This window comes from Oncorhynchus tshawytscha, linkage group LG12 (assembly GCF_018296145.1).
Source record: "Oncorhynchus tshawytscha isolate Ot180627B linkage group LG12, Otsh_v2.0, whole genome shotgun sequence".
NCBI lineage: Eukaryota > Metazoa > Chordata > Actinopteri > Salmoniformes > Salmonidae > Oncorhynchus > Oncorhynchus tshawytscha.
Genome location: NC_056440.1, coordinates 62,204,183 through 62,218,903, shown reverse-complemented (window position 1 = coordinate 62,218,903; position 14,721 = coordinate 62,204,183). Strand labels below are relative to the sequence as shown.

The 14,721-nt window shown below is 42.0% G+C and overlaps 2 protein-coding genes across 4 annotated transcripts in view; both read right to left on the bottom strand.

Annotated features, from left to right (window-relative positions):
* LOC112235721 (amyloid-beta A4 precursor protein-binding family A member 2-like) overlaps positions 1 to 11,245 on the bottom strand; it is a 75,877-nt gene extending 64,632 nt beyond the window's left edge. For 2 of the 3 annotated variants that reach the window (XM_042330870.1, XM_024404201.2), the window contains exon 1: positions 10,380 to 11,245. The gene's annotated coding sequence lies outside the window, so the exon portion shown is untranslated. Of the gene's footprint in view, positions 1 to 10,371 lie in introns of all 3 variants that reach the window. The other variant, XM_042330871.1, reaches the window with a different exon arrangement.
* Positions 11,246 to 13,540: 2,295 nt separating this feature from the next.
* LOC112235776 (methylmalonyl-CoA epimerase, mitochondrial-like) lies at positions 13,541 to 14,691 on the bottom strand. Its single transcript, XM_024404300.2, has 3 exons — positions 14,556 to 14,691; positions 13,983 to 14,326; positions 13,541 to 13,868 (listed from the first exon to the last, which is right to left on the bottom strand). Exons 1-3 carry the CDS (start codon positions 14,581 to 14,583, stop codon positions 13,716 to 13,718), a joined length of 525 nt encoding a protein of 174 aa, XP_024260068.1. The 5' UTR covers positions 14,584 to 14,691; the 3' UTR covers positions 13,541 to 13,715.
* Between the last annotated feature and the right edge of the window lie 30 nt (positions 14,692 to 14,721).

Here is a 14,721-nt window from a genome sequence, read left to right as displayed (position 1 = left end):
GCCACGTTTCATCTTCAATGCCCTTGCTGATGGAAGGAGGTTTTCACTCAAAATCTCACGATACATGGCCCCATTCATTCTTTCCTTTACACGGATCAGTCGTCCTGGTCGCTTTGTAGAAAAACAGCCCCAAAACATGATGTTTCCACCCCCATGCTTCACAGTAGGTATGGTGTTCTTTGGATGCAACTCAGCATTCTTTGTCCTCCAAACACGACGAGTTGAGTTTTTACCAAAAAGTTATATTTTGGTTTCATCTGACCATATGACATTCTCCCAATCTTCTTCTGGATCATCAAACTGCTCTGGGATTGTGGTTCTGGGATTTTTGCTCACCGTTCTTGTGATCATTTTGACCCCACGGTGTGAGATCTTGTGTGGAGCCCCAGATCGAGGGAGATTATCAGTGGTCTTGTATGTCTTCTATTTCCTAATAATTGCTCCCACAGTTGATTTATTCAAACCAAGCTGCTTACCTATTGCAGATTCAGCCTGGTGCAGGTCTACAATTTTGTTTCTGGTGTCCTTTGACAGCTCTTTGGTCTTGGCCATAGTGGAGTTTGGAGTGTGACTGTTTGAGGTTGTGGACAGGTGTCTTCTATACTGATAAGTTCAAACAGGTGCCATTAATACAGGTAACGAGTGGAGGACAGAGGAGCCTCTTAAAGAAGAAGTTACAGGTCTGTGAGAGCCAGAAATCTTGCTTGTTTGTAGGTGACCAAAAACTTATTTTCCACCATAATTTACAAATAAATTCATTAAAAATCCCACAAATGTGATTTTCTGGATTTTTTTTTTTCTCATTTTGTCTGTCATAGTTGAAGTGTACCTATGATGAAAATTACAGGCCTCTCATCTTTTTAAGTGGAAGAACGTGCACAATTGGTGGCTGACAAAATACTTTTTTGCCCCACTGCATGTGTGTGTGTGTGTGTGTACACACACACACACAGCTCAAAAAAATAAAGGGAACACTTAAACAACACAATGTAACTCCAAGTCAATCACACTTCTGTGAAATCAAACTGTCCACTTAGGAAGCAACACTGATTGACAATAAATTTCACATGCTGTTGTGCAAATGGAATAGACAACAGGTGGAAATTATAGGCAATTAGCAAGACCCCCCCAATAAAGGAGTGGTTCTGCAGGTGGTGACCACAGACCACTTCTCAGTTCCTATGCTTCCTGGCTGATGTTTTGGTCACTTTTGAATGCTGGCGGTGCTTTCACTCTAGTGGTAGCATGAGACGGAGACTACAACCCACACAAGTGGCTCAGGTAGTGCAGCTCATCCAGGATGGCACATCAATGCGAGCTGTGGCAAGAAGGTTTGCTGTGTCTGTCAGCGTAGTGTCCAGAGCATGGAGGCGCTACCAGGAGAGAGGCCAGTACATCAGGAGACGTGGAGGAGGCCGTAGGAGGGCAACAACCCAGCAGCAGGACCGCTACCTCCGCCTTTGTGCAAGGAGGAGCAGGAGGAGCACTGCCAGAGCCCTGCAAAATGACCTGCAGCAGGCCACAAATGTGCATGTGTCTGCTGAAACGGTCAGAAACAGACTCCATGAGGGTGGTATGAGGGCCTGACGTCCACAGGTGGGGGGTTGTGCTTTCAGCCCAACACCGTGCAGGACGTTTGGCATTTGCCAGAGAACACCAAGATTGGCAAATTCGCCACTGGCGCCCTGTGCTCTTCACAGATGAAAGCAGGTTCACACTGAGCACGTGGAGACGGCGTGGTGAACGTTCTGCTGCCTGCAACATCCTCCAGCATGACCGGATTGGCGGTGGGTCAGTCATGGTGTGGGGTGGCATTCCTTTGGGGGGCCGCACAGCCCTCCATGTGCTCGCCAGCGGTAGCCTGACTGCCATTAGGTACCGAGATGAGATCCTCAGACCCCTTGAGACCATATGCTGGTGCGCTTGGCCCTGGGTTCCTCCGAATGCAAGACAATGCTAGACCTCATGTGGCTGGAGTGTGTCAGCAGTTCCTGCAAGAGGAAGGCATTGATGCTATGGACTGGCCCGCCCGTTCCCCAGACCTGAATCCAATTAAGCACATCTGGGACATCATGTCTCGCTCCATCCACCAACGCCACGTTGCACCACAGACTGTCCAGGAGTTGGCGGATGCTTTACTCCAGGTCTGGGAGGAGATCCCTCAGGAGACCATCCGCCACCTCATCAGGAGCATGCCCAGGCGTTGTAGGGAAGGTCATACAGGCACGTGGAGGCCACACACACACTACTGAGCCTCATTGACTTGTTTTAAGGACATTACATCAAAGTTGGATCAGCCTGTAGTGTGGTTTTCCACTTTAATTTTGAGTGTGACTCCAAATCCAGACCTCCATGGGTTGATAAATTTGATTTCCATTGATAATTTGTGTGATTTTGTTGTCAGCACATTCAACTATGTAAAGAAAAAAAATATTTCATTCATTCAGATCTAGGATGTGTTATTTTAGTGTTCCCATTTTTTTGAGCAGTGTATACACACACACAATTTTCAAAATCGTCATCGGCCTTTTTTTGTCCTCCAATAATCGGTATCGGTGTTGAAAATAAATCGGACGACCTCTAGTTTTATAGGCTAAACCGTTAGGATGCTACAGACAATTTTGTGAGAAAACCGATTTTCAGGACGTCTCATGGTCTGAAAAACAACGCTCTAGCTCCGTCACCTTTCACAGGCAGATGCGGATATGTAACACCGCATCCGGTGTATTGAGACGCATCCAATGCAAAAAAACATCTCTCTATCTTAAACTGACAGAATTTTAATGGGGATTTTTTTATTATGCTAATTCGTTTTCTGTGCGGACATCAACCTTAGGGGGTTAAGAATGAAAGGGACATGTGGCTGTTTGCAAACAAAGTTGTGATTGTTTGGGCACTCTTATATTGTATTTTAAGAGGAGGTTGCCTGCTTGTAACAGTGGAAGTGATGGCTTGCTTGACATCTCTTTCTCTCTCTGTCCGTCATGCAGAAGCTGTTGGAGCTTTTTCAGTGTATGCCATAGATCATACTCCCTCAGCTAGTGTTTCTAAATTAATTCCATCATGGCATTGATTAACCATCATCTGAAAAGACACAAGAGCTACTGCAACATGTCAACCAGAATAAAAATATGTTTTTTTTGATACACATAAACTTAAATTGCAGGCTACACCTTTGCAGTGTAATGTATCATGATAAATCACAACTTAAAATAAGTAAAATGTTTTCATGGCTGCTGTAGAAATGGTAGTTTTCCTTTATAATATCCATCTCTGGCAGAGATAGAGAAAACAATCCAGCTGTGTGGCCAGTAAGCATTGTATTGTAGCAGATAGCCGGAGCCCTCTCTCCATCTAAATGCTAATGTCATGCAATCCTCCCAGAAACACAGTGGCTAATGAGCAGGCCCACTGAATACAGTCAAGTCAAAGTAGGAATAATGACATAATGTAGGAAGCACACAAAGATGAAGGTGGGCTTTGTTGACCCACAACCAGTGGTGTAAAGTACTAAAGTAAAAAATACTTGAAAGTACTACTTAAGTTGTTTTTTGGAGTATGTGTACTTTACTCTACTATTTATGCCAACTTTTACTTGACTACATTCCTAAAGAAAAGTATGTACTTTTTATTCCATTCATTTTCCCTGACACCCCAAAATGCTTCCATACATTTTGAATGGTTAGCAGGACAGGAAAATGGTCCAATTCACACACTTATCAAGATAACATCCCTGGTCATCTGGCGGACTCACTAAACTCAGATTCTTCATTTGTAAATTATATCTGAGTGTTGGAGTATGCCCCTGTCTAAAAATAATGCAGTCAGGTTTGCTTCATTTAAGGAATTTGAAATTATTCATACTTTTCCTTTTGATACTTAAGTATATTTTAGAAGTGACATTTACTTTTGATACTTAAGTAATATTTAAAACCAAATACTTTAAAACCAAATACCCCACCCCCCCCGTTACTTTACAAAAGAAAGAATCGAACCGAGATGACAGAGTAATATGGATTGTCGGTCTGCATGCTTTTCGTTCCACGCTTTGCTCAATTGAAGGTGTTTTGAAGGCACAGGAGAATTCTCCTTGCCTCCCTCTTGGGGTGTTAATAAGCTTTCCTTTAGTGCCACCCATGATTTATACAGGTGTGAATGGGCCATTCTCTAGAGGTTTCAAGGTTTATTTTTGTTGCCAATTTTTATTTTTCCAAAAGGTGGCTCCATTCAGCCTCTGAAAGTCTGTGTAATTGGGTTTAGTTCATTTAAATGCTAATGTATATGGAAATGACATGCAGATATCACCTCATTGATTCTGAGAGACACCAGCTCTCCATTAACATAATGTCTAGAGATTTGAATCAGGGTTCCTTTAAAGCTCAGATGATTCAACAGAAGCATTCGTTCCACCTACATTACACAGAATTATTTGCTGGTTTTATCGCCAAGCATATAATGTACTAGTGTTGTGACGCGGTCAAAAATCATGACGGTCTTCATCCATAACGGTCGGTTATACAGTAATTGTGCCAGCCCTATAATGTACAGTAGTTAACAACATGTAAAATGGAGTTAAATGAGTGGTTCACTAAATGGCATGTTATAGAAGGGTACAAACACTTTTTTTTACAATTTCACTTGTTTTTGAGAAACCGAGCTCAGCTTACCCCCAATAGACTTCCTTGTTGCTCGTTGTGCATTGTGGGGGTGTTGAAAAACAAGAACAAAAAGCTTTTAAAAACCCCCACCCAAATACCTTCTTTTAGAAACAGACACTTTATAGTGGTGCAGGTCTTTAGACGTTGTACACATGAAATTATGTCATTCTGAACTTTATCTGCACGTTTTATTTTTGAAATTTTGTCGCAACTCAAGCAATAACTCTCCCGTCCACTCTAGCAGCAGGCTACACGGAGAATGGCCCAGCTGGGTAGGGGAAACAGTTTAAGTCACACAAAATGGAATATAGCCTCGAGGATAAGGTTCAGAAGGAAACAATGTCATGTGTACAACATCTAAAGACCTACATCGATATACTGACAGTGTGTCCGTTTTGAACAGTACTTGGGTGTTTTTGAAGCTTTTGTTCATTTTTTTCCCGTTTGTTGCACGCCACCACACTGCACAATGAGCAATGAGGAAGTCCATTGCGGCTGGGGTAAGCATCTCTCGTAGCTGAAAACGATTTCATCTGGGTCATCCACCAGGGCTAGAGGGCACTGACGAGATAGACCATTCTCCTCCAGCAGCACACTCGATTCATACTTCACACTCGGCCGGGGGTCGGGGAGAGTAGGTGGGTGTGATTACGTTCAGTGTGACACCAACAACAGACGGAGGGGAATAACTGTGGCAGGCAAGCAGTGTAAAGCAGTTATTGACAGAGGAGCATGAGGAGGAACATGCTCTCTACTAGAAACAGATGAGTCACACACACTGTGGGAGTTATTCACAGGCAGGGGGGCTGGCTCTCTGTGTTTTCCCTACGCCAGGAAACTGCTCAGCTCACATCAAAAGGCTTTACACCCTAGCTATGAAACCCTCAAAAGGCTGAATATCAGAGTGCTCCTCATTTCTCATCCCTGCAGATAAACAGCACACTTTAAAGAAGGCATTGGATTTTGAAGGATGATGGTTACAAATTATCAACGAGGAGGGTGTTGAATCAATATGCCACTAACCAAACCAGCCTTGACTGTCTTGGGCCCTCTCTGTCCTCAACACAAAGTAAAAGATCTGGGGGAGACCTCTAGTCTCAGGTATCACAACTTGGTACTAAGTCATCCTTCCTGCTATGACTTTGATTGAACAATCAAACCTCTATGTGGACCCCTTGAAGAGCCCCATCATTCATTAGACTCGACCGTGCTAACTGAACACCTGGTGGGTAAGGAAGGCTAAATGCAGTGTCTAAAAATACAGAACCGGCGTCCCTCCCATCCCTCCACAGCAGGTAGGTCGGGTGGCCCTGCTAATTACCTAATCTTCCTAGCAGGGCATGATGGTGGCTGCCATCATCACTCACTAACCACTAGAGCATTTAAAACGCCTGCTGACTCGCTGTTTTTAACTTTGCTTTCATGTTCATGAACATCAGTGCCTCAAAAGACAAATATATAGCCACAAGCTTCAGTTTTTGAATGAACCATTTGGATTAAAAAGACGGAAATAATCCAACGTTGAGTTCTTTAATGATGTTCCAAAGTTGTATTTCTCTGTTCACTTTTAGCATTCGACTGAGATGGAGAGTTTGTTATGTCGCTTTAGTGAAGGAAGAGGAGCAGAGTATTCTGAAGCCATCACACGGCTGGATGTTGGCTGAGTTCCCCAGCAAAATGCATCAAAATGTAAAACATGAGAGATTGTAATCACACAGCTTGTCTCTGTGGTTCAAAGACTTCTAGAAAACATGCAAATCCCCTTTCCAACATACACATCCTGATGACATACTACAACCATCATGGAAATTGAAATCTCACACCAATCCCAATTGCCCATGTGATGGATTCCCCCTAAACAGTTCAGCTATTCTGAAAGGAAGGAAATATGAGGCCATACAGGGATGTTTTAAGAGTAGAAAAAGCTGGCCCAATGCCATGAGATCAAAGAGTAGCCTCTGATTATACCCTCCTCATCCCAAATTCACATCTCTCATAACCCAGTCATAGCACACGGCTGACAGCTCTCCTGCAGGGTTAACATCCTGTACTAAAGGAACATTACCACAGGTTTAAAACATCAGCTCACAGAGGTGTCTGTGTGTCAAATATAAAACATATTTTAAGCTACTTTCTGAGCCAGGTTACAAATCACGAAAATGGTCGAAAAAAAATCTGATCACAAAGACCGTTGTATCCAAATTACTCCTGAACCATAAGTTTTTTTTTTAAATTTGAGATAGCATATGACATTTAAATGATCTGAAAATAGAAAAAAACTACTGATAAAAGGTTTGCATTTGTACTGCTACAAAAATACACTAATGTTCCAGGCAGTAATACCATGCAATAACTGGGGTGGTGATTGTCATCTCTCAAACGAGTTCCTACATTAATCAACTGTCAAACTGATTTCCTTGGGAGCGCTGCAGGCTGAGAGACGTGTCTAGAAACACCACAAGAGGCAGTAGAGAGAGTTCTCCAACCTTCAACACATCTCATCTTGGGCACAACCCACCGCCAGAGGGCAACTGACTGGCCTTGGACATCAGTAGCCTACATGTCTGGCTTGCAAAGAAATGAAAGGACGCATCCTACATCCTAAACAGCTATGTGTGACAGTAGCTTTTGAAGTGAAAACAGTTCTGTTCAAACATAACATGTGAACTATGGAGACATCACTTGCTTCTGTCATTCACAGGACCACAGCCGAATCGAATGATCTTATCTTGATAACGTGTACAGTATACTGCTGTAAATAAGGTAATAGCCATGTCTCTATTAAAGCAGAGATCAAGCCTAGCTGATTCACTTGTCCCAGTCATAATAATCGTCACCTTGGTCAGCCTGAGCAGAAGAGAAACACGATCCCCCAGTACAACCTCTCTCTTGGCTCTCTCTCTCATCAACATGAGTCCAATTTAGAATTCTCCTGCTGCTGCATGAATAGCATCCCAGCAGGCGGCTGCGACACAGTGTTTGTCCTTCAGCTCCTGTGGCACACATAAAACAGGAACGAGCAGAGAAGCACCCTCTCTGACGGCTGGGAGAGGGGAGAGGGTCAGGAGGAGGCGGGCCGCCAGGCGCCAGCCAGCCAGAACGTGAAGCAGGTCTCGGCTGTGGAGTGAGCCCACCTGCTGGGGACCAAGGTGCCTCCAGAGCTGCACACCTTCCCCAGGGGGACCTTTTTAAACGAGACACCTAATCTAGGACAGAATGGCCATTTACTAAGTCGAATTTCCAAATGTGAATGTAAAATCACAACAAAGTGCAAGTATTATCACGCAAATGTTATTTGGTCATGAACTTGCTCATGATATGACACTACCCACTAGGCACAGACCTCAATTCAATGTCTATTCCACGTTGGTTCACTGTAATTACATTGAAATTATGTGGAAACAACGTTGACTCAACCAGTGTGCACAGTGGGTATTATGTAAAACAACCCAAAAAACATTATTTATTCATCTTCAAAATCAGTCATCATGTTACTGTAATCTAATTTACAGTCATTCTGAAAGGAAGATACACTACATGACCAAAAGTATGTTGACACCTGCTCATTGAACATCTCATTCCAATATAATGGCCATTAATATGGAGTTGGTCCCCCCTGTGCTGCTATAACAGCATCCACTCTTCTGGGAAGGCTTTCCACTAGATGTTGGAACATTGCTGTGGGGACTTGCTTCCATTCAGCCAAAAGAGCTTTAGTGTGGTTGGGCACGGATGTTTGGCAATTAGGCCTGGCATTCCAATTCATCCCAAAGGTGTTCGATGAGATTGAGGTAGGGGCTCTGTGCAGGCCAGTCAAGTTCTTCCACACCAATCTCAACAAACCATTGTTGTATGGACCTCGCTTTGTGCACAGGAGCGTTGTCATGCTGAAACAGGAAAGGGCCTTCCCCAAACTGTCGCCACAAAGTTGGAAGCACAGAATCGTCTAGAATGTTGTATGCTGTAGCAATAAGATTTCCCCTCATTGGAACTAAGGGGCCTAGCCTGAACCATGAAAAACAGCATCTGCCAAATCCAGATTCGTCCGTCGGACTGCCAAACGGTGAAGCGTGATTCATCACTCCAGAGAACGCGTTTCCACTGCTACAGAGTCCAATAGCAGCGAGCTTTACGCCACTCCAGACGATTCTTGGCATTGTGATCTTAGGCTTGTGTGCGGTTGCTCGGTCATGGAAACCCATTTCATGAAGCTCCCGACGAACAGTTATTGTGCAGACGTTGCTTCCAAAGGCAGTTTGGAACTCGGTAATGAGTGTTGCAACTGAGGACAGAAGATTTTTTACACGCTAGGCGCTTCAGCACTCGGCAGTTCTGTTCTGTGAGCTTGTGTGTCCTACCACTTCGCGACTGAGCAGTTGTTGCTCCTAGACCTTTCCACTTCACAATAACAGCATTTACAGTAGACCGGGGCAGCTCTAGCAGGGCAGAAATTTGACAAACGGACTTGCCACATTGAAAGTCACTGAGCTTTCCAGTGAGGCCATTTTACTGCCAATGTTTGTCTATGGATACATAGATCGTATTAAATAGTCCACTATATTTGTTCAGGAGTTACTCTTGTCATTTTAGTGTTTTAAGTCTTTGGCTTGTAGTGTGATTTTTCTGTATTGATTCAGATAATTGTGTATGTTCAGAAGTTTGAGGGTTTTTGCTGTGGTTTGACTGTTTTGTTTTGGCTGTGTGCTCGATTTGATGCACCTGTCAGCAACGGGTGTGGCTGAAATAGCCGAATCCATTCATTTGAAGGGGTGTCCACATATTTGTGTATATAGCGTAAATGAATAAAAACATCAAGGCCTTCATTAAAAATTTGTATTGAGCAAAGACTGACATCAAACCCCTAAGGCAAAAATTCCAAACATGCTGTCATCAAGCTGTCATCTTACAATTCTACAGTCTTGAAGCAGTTATAATTCCTACCAAGCCTGACTAATGGACAATCAAAATGTAATCAGAACATGGTTGTCTAATTTATAGGCCAATTTTAGATTTAGTTGGGCTTTATTTTATGTAGGCTTTCAAATACATTTATATCAATTTGCAGCAGCATCAGACAGACCGGACATGAGTTGACTCCACTGAGTTTACAAACCCTGTTTCCTTGAGTTTCTATAAAACAACACAACAAAAATAATGACAGTGAGTGTGCTGTCTGCTCTGTCCTCATGTATGGCTAGCTCTGGAACAGAGTGGTACACAACAGACAAAATAAATCAACCCTAAGAGCACCAAATGCAGATCCCCTTACAATTACACAAGTCAACAAAATATTATTTTTTCAAGGTTTATCAATGGCTAGGCTACTTTATCGCACAGCCTGCTACGATTATGACAACATCTGTGGTAGATGTGGCCACGGAATGTTTTTCCATATAACACCATAATTTACAGATACAATTTTGACAATACATTTGTTCAGATTAGGTTTATATTCCCAGCAATTAAGCAAATGAGAATGCAGCATGTACTGAATAATTAGACACATGTACCCGCATTAAAAGTGTGTCGAACAGGTGGTTAAAAATCTATTGGTGAATTAGCTAGTTGCAGATGATGAGCCTATGCCATGGTTGCTGTCCGCTCTCTTCAAAAGATGCTCTAGGAATAATGGATCCAAAAGCACCTTTCTTTTCGACATACCGGTAATGATAAATCAAACATTTATATGTAGATAAATAAAGACCACACTCACTATCTTACCTGCTGAATTCAACGTATGCTCTTCGGTCACTCAAGTCACCTCCCTTTCGGAATTGTGAAAGCTGATGATGCTTCCAAGACACTTGCAGGGGATCAGATTACATCGAGAGAAGGCGGACCAGCCCCGGAATCTGAAAATTAGAAGTACCCGTTGAAGCGGCCCCGGAACGTGTATAAAACCCCCACTGCAGTTCTCCCCATTGGGCTTCCCACTGAGTTTGGAAAACAGCTGTGTTTCTCTGGTCGTTAAGGTGGAGTGGCGGCATCCAGAGGCGATAGACTCAAACCCCACCCGGACCACGGAGACGGAAAGGGTAATGGAGAGAAGAAAAAAATAGGTTTACAAAGAGTGCAGTACGACCCACACAACACACCATAATTTGACATCCTAATTATTTTGTGTTGGTCACAATTAATAGGCTATAGCAAATCTATAGCCTAACAGAAATCATGCATAGATTGGAGGGAAAAAAACTCAATCATATTTTCTTCACTTTTATGGTAGTGGTAAAAGTAACTACAATATTATTGCTGCATAATTGGATATGAGAGGTTATATTGTTTTTACCTAAGATAACCCGTCACATAACAGGGTGGCATTTTTGTTTAAAATGAAATTTAAAGAAATTTCACTGAATGGGGAGTAAATGTATCTATAAGCCAGTAATTCTTCCTAATGCATCCGTGTGCAGCTCACTGAGTGATCATATTTAGCAAAATGACATTACATAACAGAAAGAGGACGAAATTGGAAACCATCCTACTTCATATCACGCAATATAATCCATTAATCTTTGCTTCCAGTGGCAAGTTATGAAAGAATTACATTGCCTTCAGAAAGTATTCACACCCCCTGACTTTTTCCACATTTGTTGTGTTACAGCCAGAATTTAAAACAGATTAAATTGAGATTTTGTGTCACAGGCCTACACACAATACCACATAATGACAAAGTGGAATTATGCTCCTAGACATTTTTACAAATTAATTAAAAATGAAAAGCTGAGATGTCTTGAGTCAATAATATTGAGTCAATTGTGCAAGTTCTCCCACTTAAAACGATGAGAGAGGCCTGTAATTTTCATCATAGGTACACTTCAACTATGACAGACAAAATTAGAAAAAAAATCCAGAAAATCACACTGTAGGATTTTTTATGAATTTATTTGCAAATTATGGTGGAAAATAAGTATTTGGTCAATAACTACGCCGCCAGGGACTAAAAAGTTTATCTCAATACTTTGTTATATGTGGCTGGGTCTTTCAGCATGACAATGATCCCAAACACACCTCCGGGCACCAGGAGTGGCTTCGTAAGAAGCATTTCAAGTTGTCCCAAGCCAGTCTCCAGATCTCAACCCCATAGAAAATCTTTGGAGGGAGGGGAAAGTCCGTGTTGCCCAGCAACAGCCCCAAAACAGCACTGCTCTAGAGGAGATCTGCATGGAGGACTTGTGAAGACTTGGGCCAAAGTATTGAGATACCCTTTGTTGGAAATGACAGAGGTCAAATGTTTTCTGTAAGTCTTCACAATAGTTGAAGTGTACCTATGAGGAAAATTACAGGCCTCTCTCATCTTTTTAAGTGGGAGAACTTGCACAATTGGTGGCTGACTAAATACTTTTTTGCCCCACTGTAAATTGCATGGACTCACTGTGTGCAATAATAGTATTTAACGTGATTTTTGAATGACTACCTCATCTCTGTACCTCACACATCTGTAAGGTCCATCAGTCAGGCAGTGAATTTCAAAAACAGATTCAACCACAAAGACCAGGGAGGTTTCCCAATGCCTCGCAAAGAGCACCTATTGGTAGATGGATTTCTTTTTTTAAATAGCAGACATTGAATATCTGTTTTTGCATGGTGAAGTGATTAATTACACTTTGGATGGCGTATCAATACACCCATTCACTACAAAGATACATGCGTCCTTCCTAACTCAGTTGCCTGAGAGGGATTTCACCATGAGTCCAATGGTGACTTTAAAACAGTTATAAACTTGTCTGTGATAGGAGAACTGAGGATGAAGCACAACATTGTAGTTACTCCACAAAATTAACCTAATTGACAGAGAAAAGGAAACCTCTACAGAATAAAAATATTCCAAAACATGCATCCTGTTTGCAATAAGGCACTCAAGTAAAACTGCAAAAAATGTGGCAAAGAAATTAACTTTGACTTGAATAGAAAGCGTTATGTTTGGGGAAAATCCAACACACAACTGAGTACCACTCTTCATATTTTCAAGCATGGGGGTGGCATCGACAAGGACTATATTATCTTTTTATAAAAAGAAACTGAATATGGCTGAGCACAGGCAAAATCCTAGAGGGAAACCTGATTCAGTCTGCTTTCCAACAGACACTGAGTGACAAATTCACCATTTAGCAGGGCAATAACCTAAAACACAAGACCAAATATACACTGGAGTTGCTTACCAAGACAACATTGAATGTTCCTGTGGTGCCTAGTTACAGTTTTGACTTAAATCGTCTTGAAAGTCTACGGCAAGACACGAAAATGTCTTGACAGAGCTTGAATAGTTTTTTAAAGAATAATGTGCAAATATTGTACAATCCAGATGTGCAAAGCTCTTAAAAGACTTACCCAGAAGGACTCACAGCTGTAATCACTGTCAGAGGGTTGAATACTTAAGTAATCAAGATACAGTACCAGTCAAAAGTTTTAGAACACCTACTCATTCAAGGGTTTTCCTTTATACTATTTTCTACACTGTAGAAAAATAGTGAAGACATCAAAACTATGAAATAACACATATGGATTCATATAGTATCAAAAAGTGTTAATTCAAAATATATTTTATATTTGAGTTTGTTCAAATAGCCACCCTTTGCATTCTCTCAACCAGCTTCACGAGGTAGTCACCTGGAATGCATTTCAATTAACAGGTATGCCTTCTTAAAAGTTAATTTGTGGAATTTCTTTCCTTCTTAATGCATTTGAGCCAGTCAGTTGTGTTGTGACAAGGTAGGGGGGTATAGAGAATATAGGCCCATTTGGTAAAAGACCAAGTCTATATTATGGCAAAAACAGCTCAGATAAGCAAAGAGAAACAACAGTCCATCATTACTTTAAGACTTGAAAGTCAGTCAATATGGACCATTTCAAGAACTTTGAAAGTTTCTTCAAGTCGCAAAAACCATCAAGCGCTATGATGAAACTGGCTCTCATGAGGACCGCCACAGGAATGGAAGATATATTTTTTAAAATCTACCTTTGACATCATTATTACTGGTGGAAAAAGTGCAATAATGAATCCAATTTTCAAACCGTCTAATTGTGAACTACAGAGTTTTTGAGACCTGTGGGTATTCAGGCTTGTTCCAGTTCCACAAGTACTCCATCACAGTCTTTTGGGTGGAGGAACATGACAGGTTTCCCATGAGCGCCTATCCGTGGTTCAGCTGACAGGGTTCTTATGTTCCTAGCCTTCAGATCCACTATCGCTGCACTGATATCATCAACCTGAAATCACAAAACACCATTAGAGAACAGATGAGGAGACAAGGACAGAGTGAGTGAATACAGCTCATTCATGTGGGCTGAACAGCATATGCAGCATTGCTCAGACTGACTCACCTCAATGCAGATATGGTGCATCCCACCAGATTTGTTCTTCTGTAGGAAGCCTGCGATGGGGCTCTTCTCCCCGAGTGGGTGCAGCAGTTCCAGCTTGGTGTTACCCAGCTCCACAAAGACAGTGTAGACTCCATGTTCAGGAAGGGGAACTTTATCGCTGACCTGAGCCCCCAGCACATCTCTGTAAAGAGCAGTGGCTTTCTCCATGTCTGGTACAGCAATAGCGATGTGATTTAGCCTTCCCAGTTTCCAGACAGATCCTGGAATACCTTGGCAGAGTGGTGTTGAGATTGAAAGTGTCCTCAGGGTTGGAGAATAAGTGTGAAGAACACACTTTGAGAGACCTGTAACAATATAAATTAGTACAGCCATGCTGTTTTTTTCCGGAGTACGGGTCTTATTTGATTGAATATACTACCTGGATAAGTCAAGTAGCTAGCAACAGGGAACACTTGCTGAAAGTAATTCTGCACTAACAACGGTGGATTTGGCTTACCTTGTGTAGCCTGAGATCAAGTCTAAAAAGACTGTTTTTGACATGTGAAATAATATTTATCAGCTGTTTATACTTACGTGCAACCTTCAACACGGACGCCGCCATATTTTCGAAAATTCGTGCAACGTAGGATAGCGAATCGCTTTGAATGTCAAGACAATGGGATAGAGCACACTTATATTGCTTTTCAATTAAAAACCGTACATTGCACTTGTAAATACAGTTATTTGAGATATTAATGTT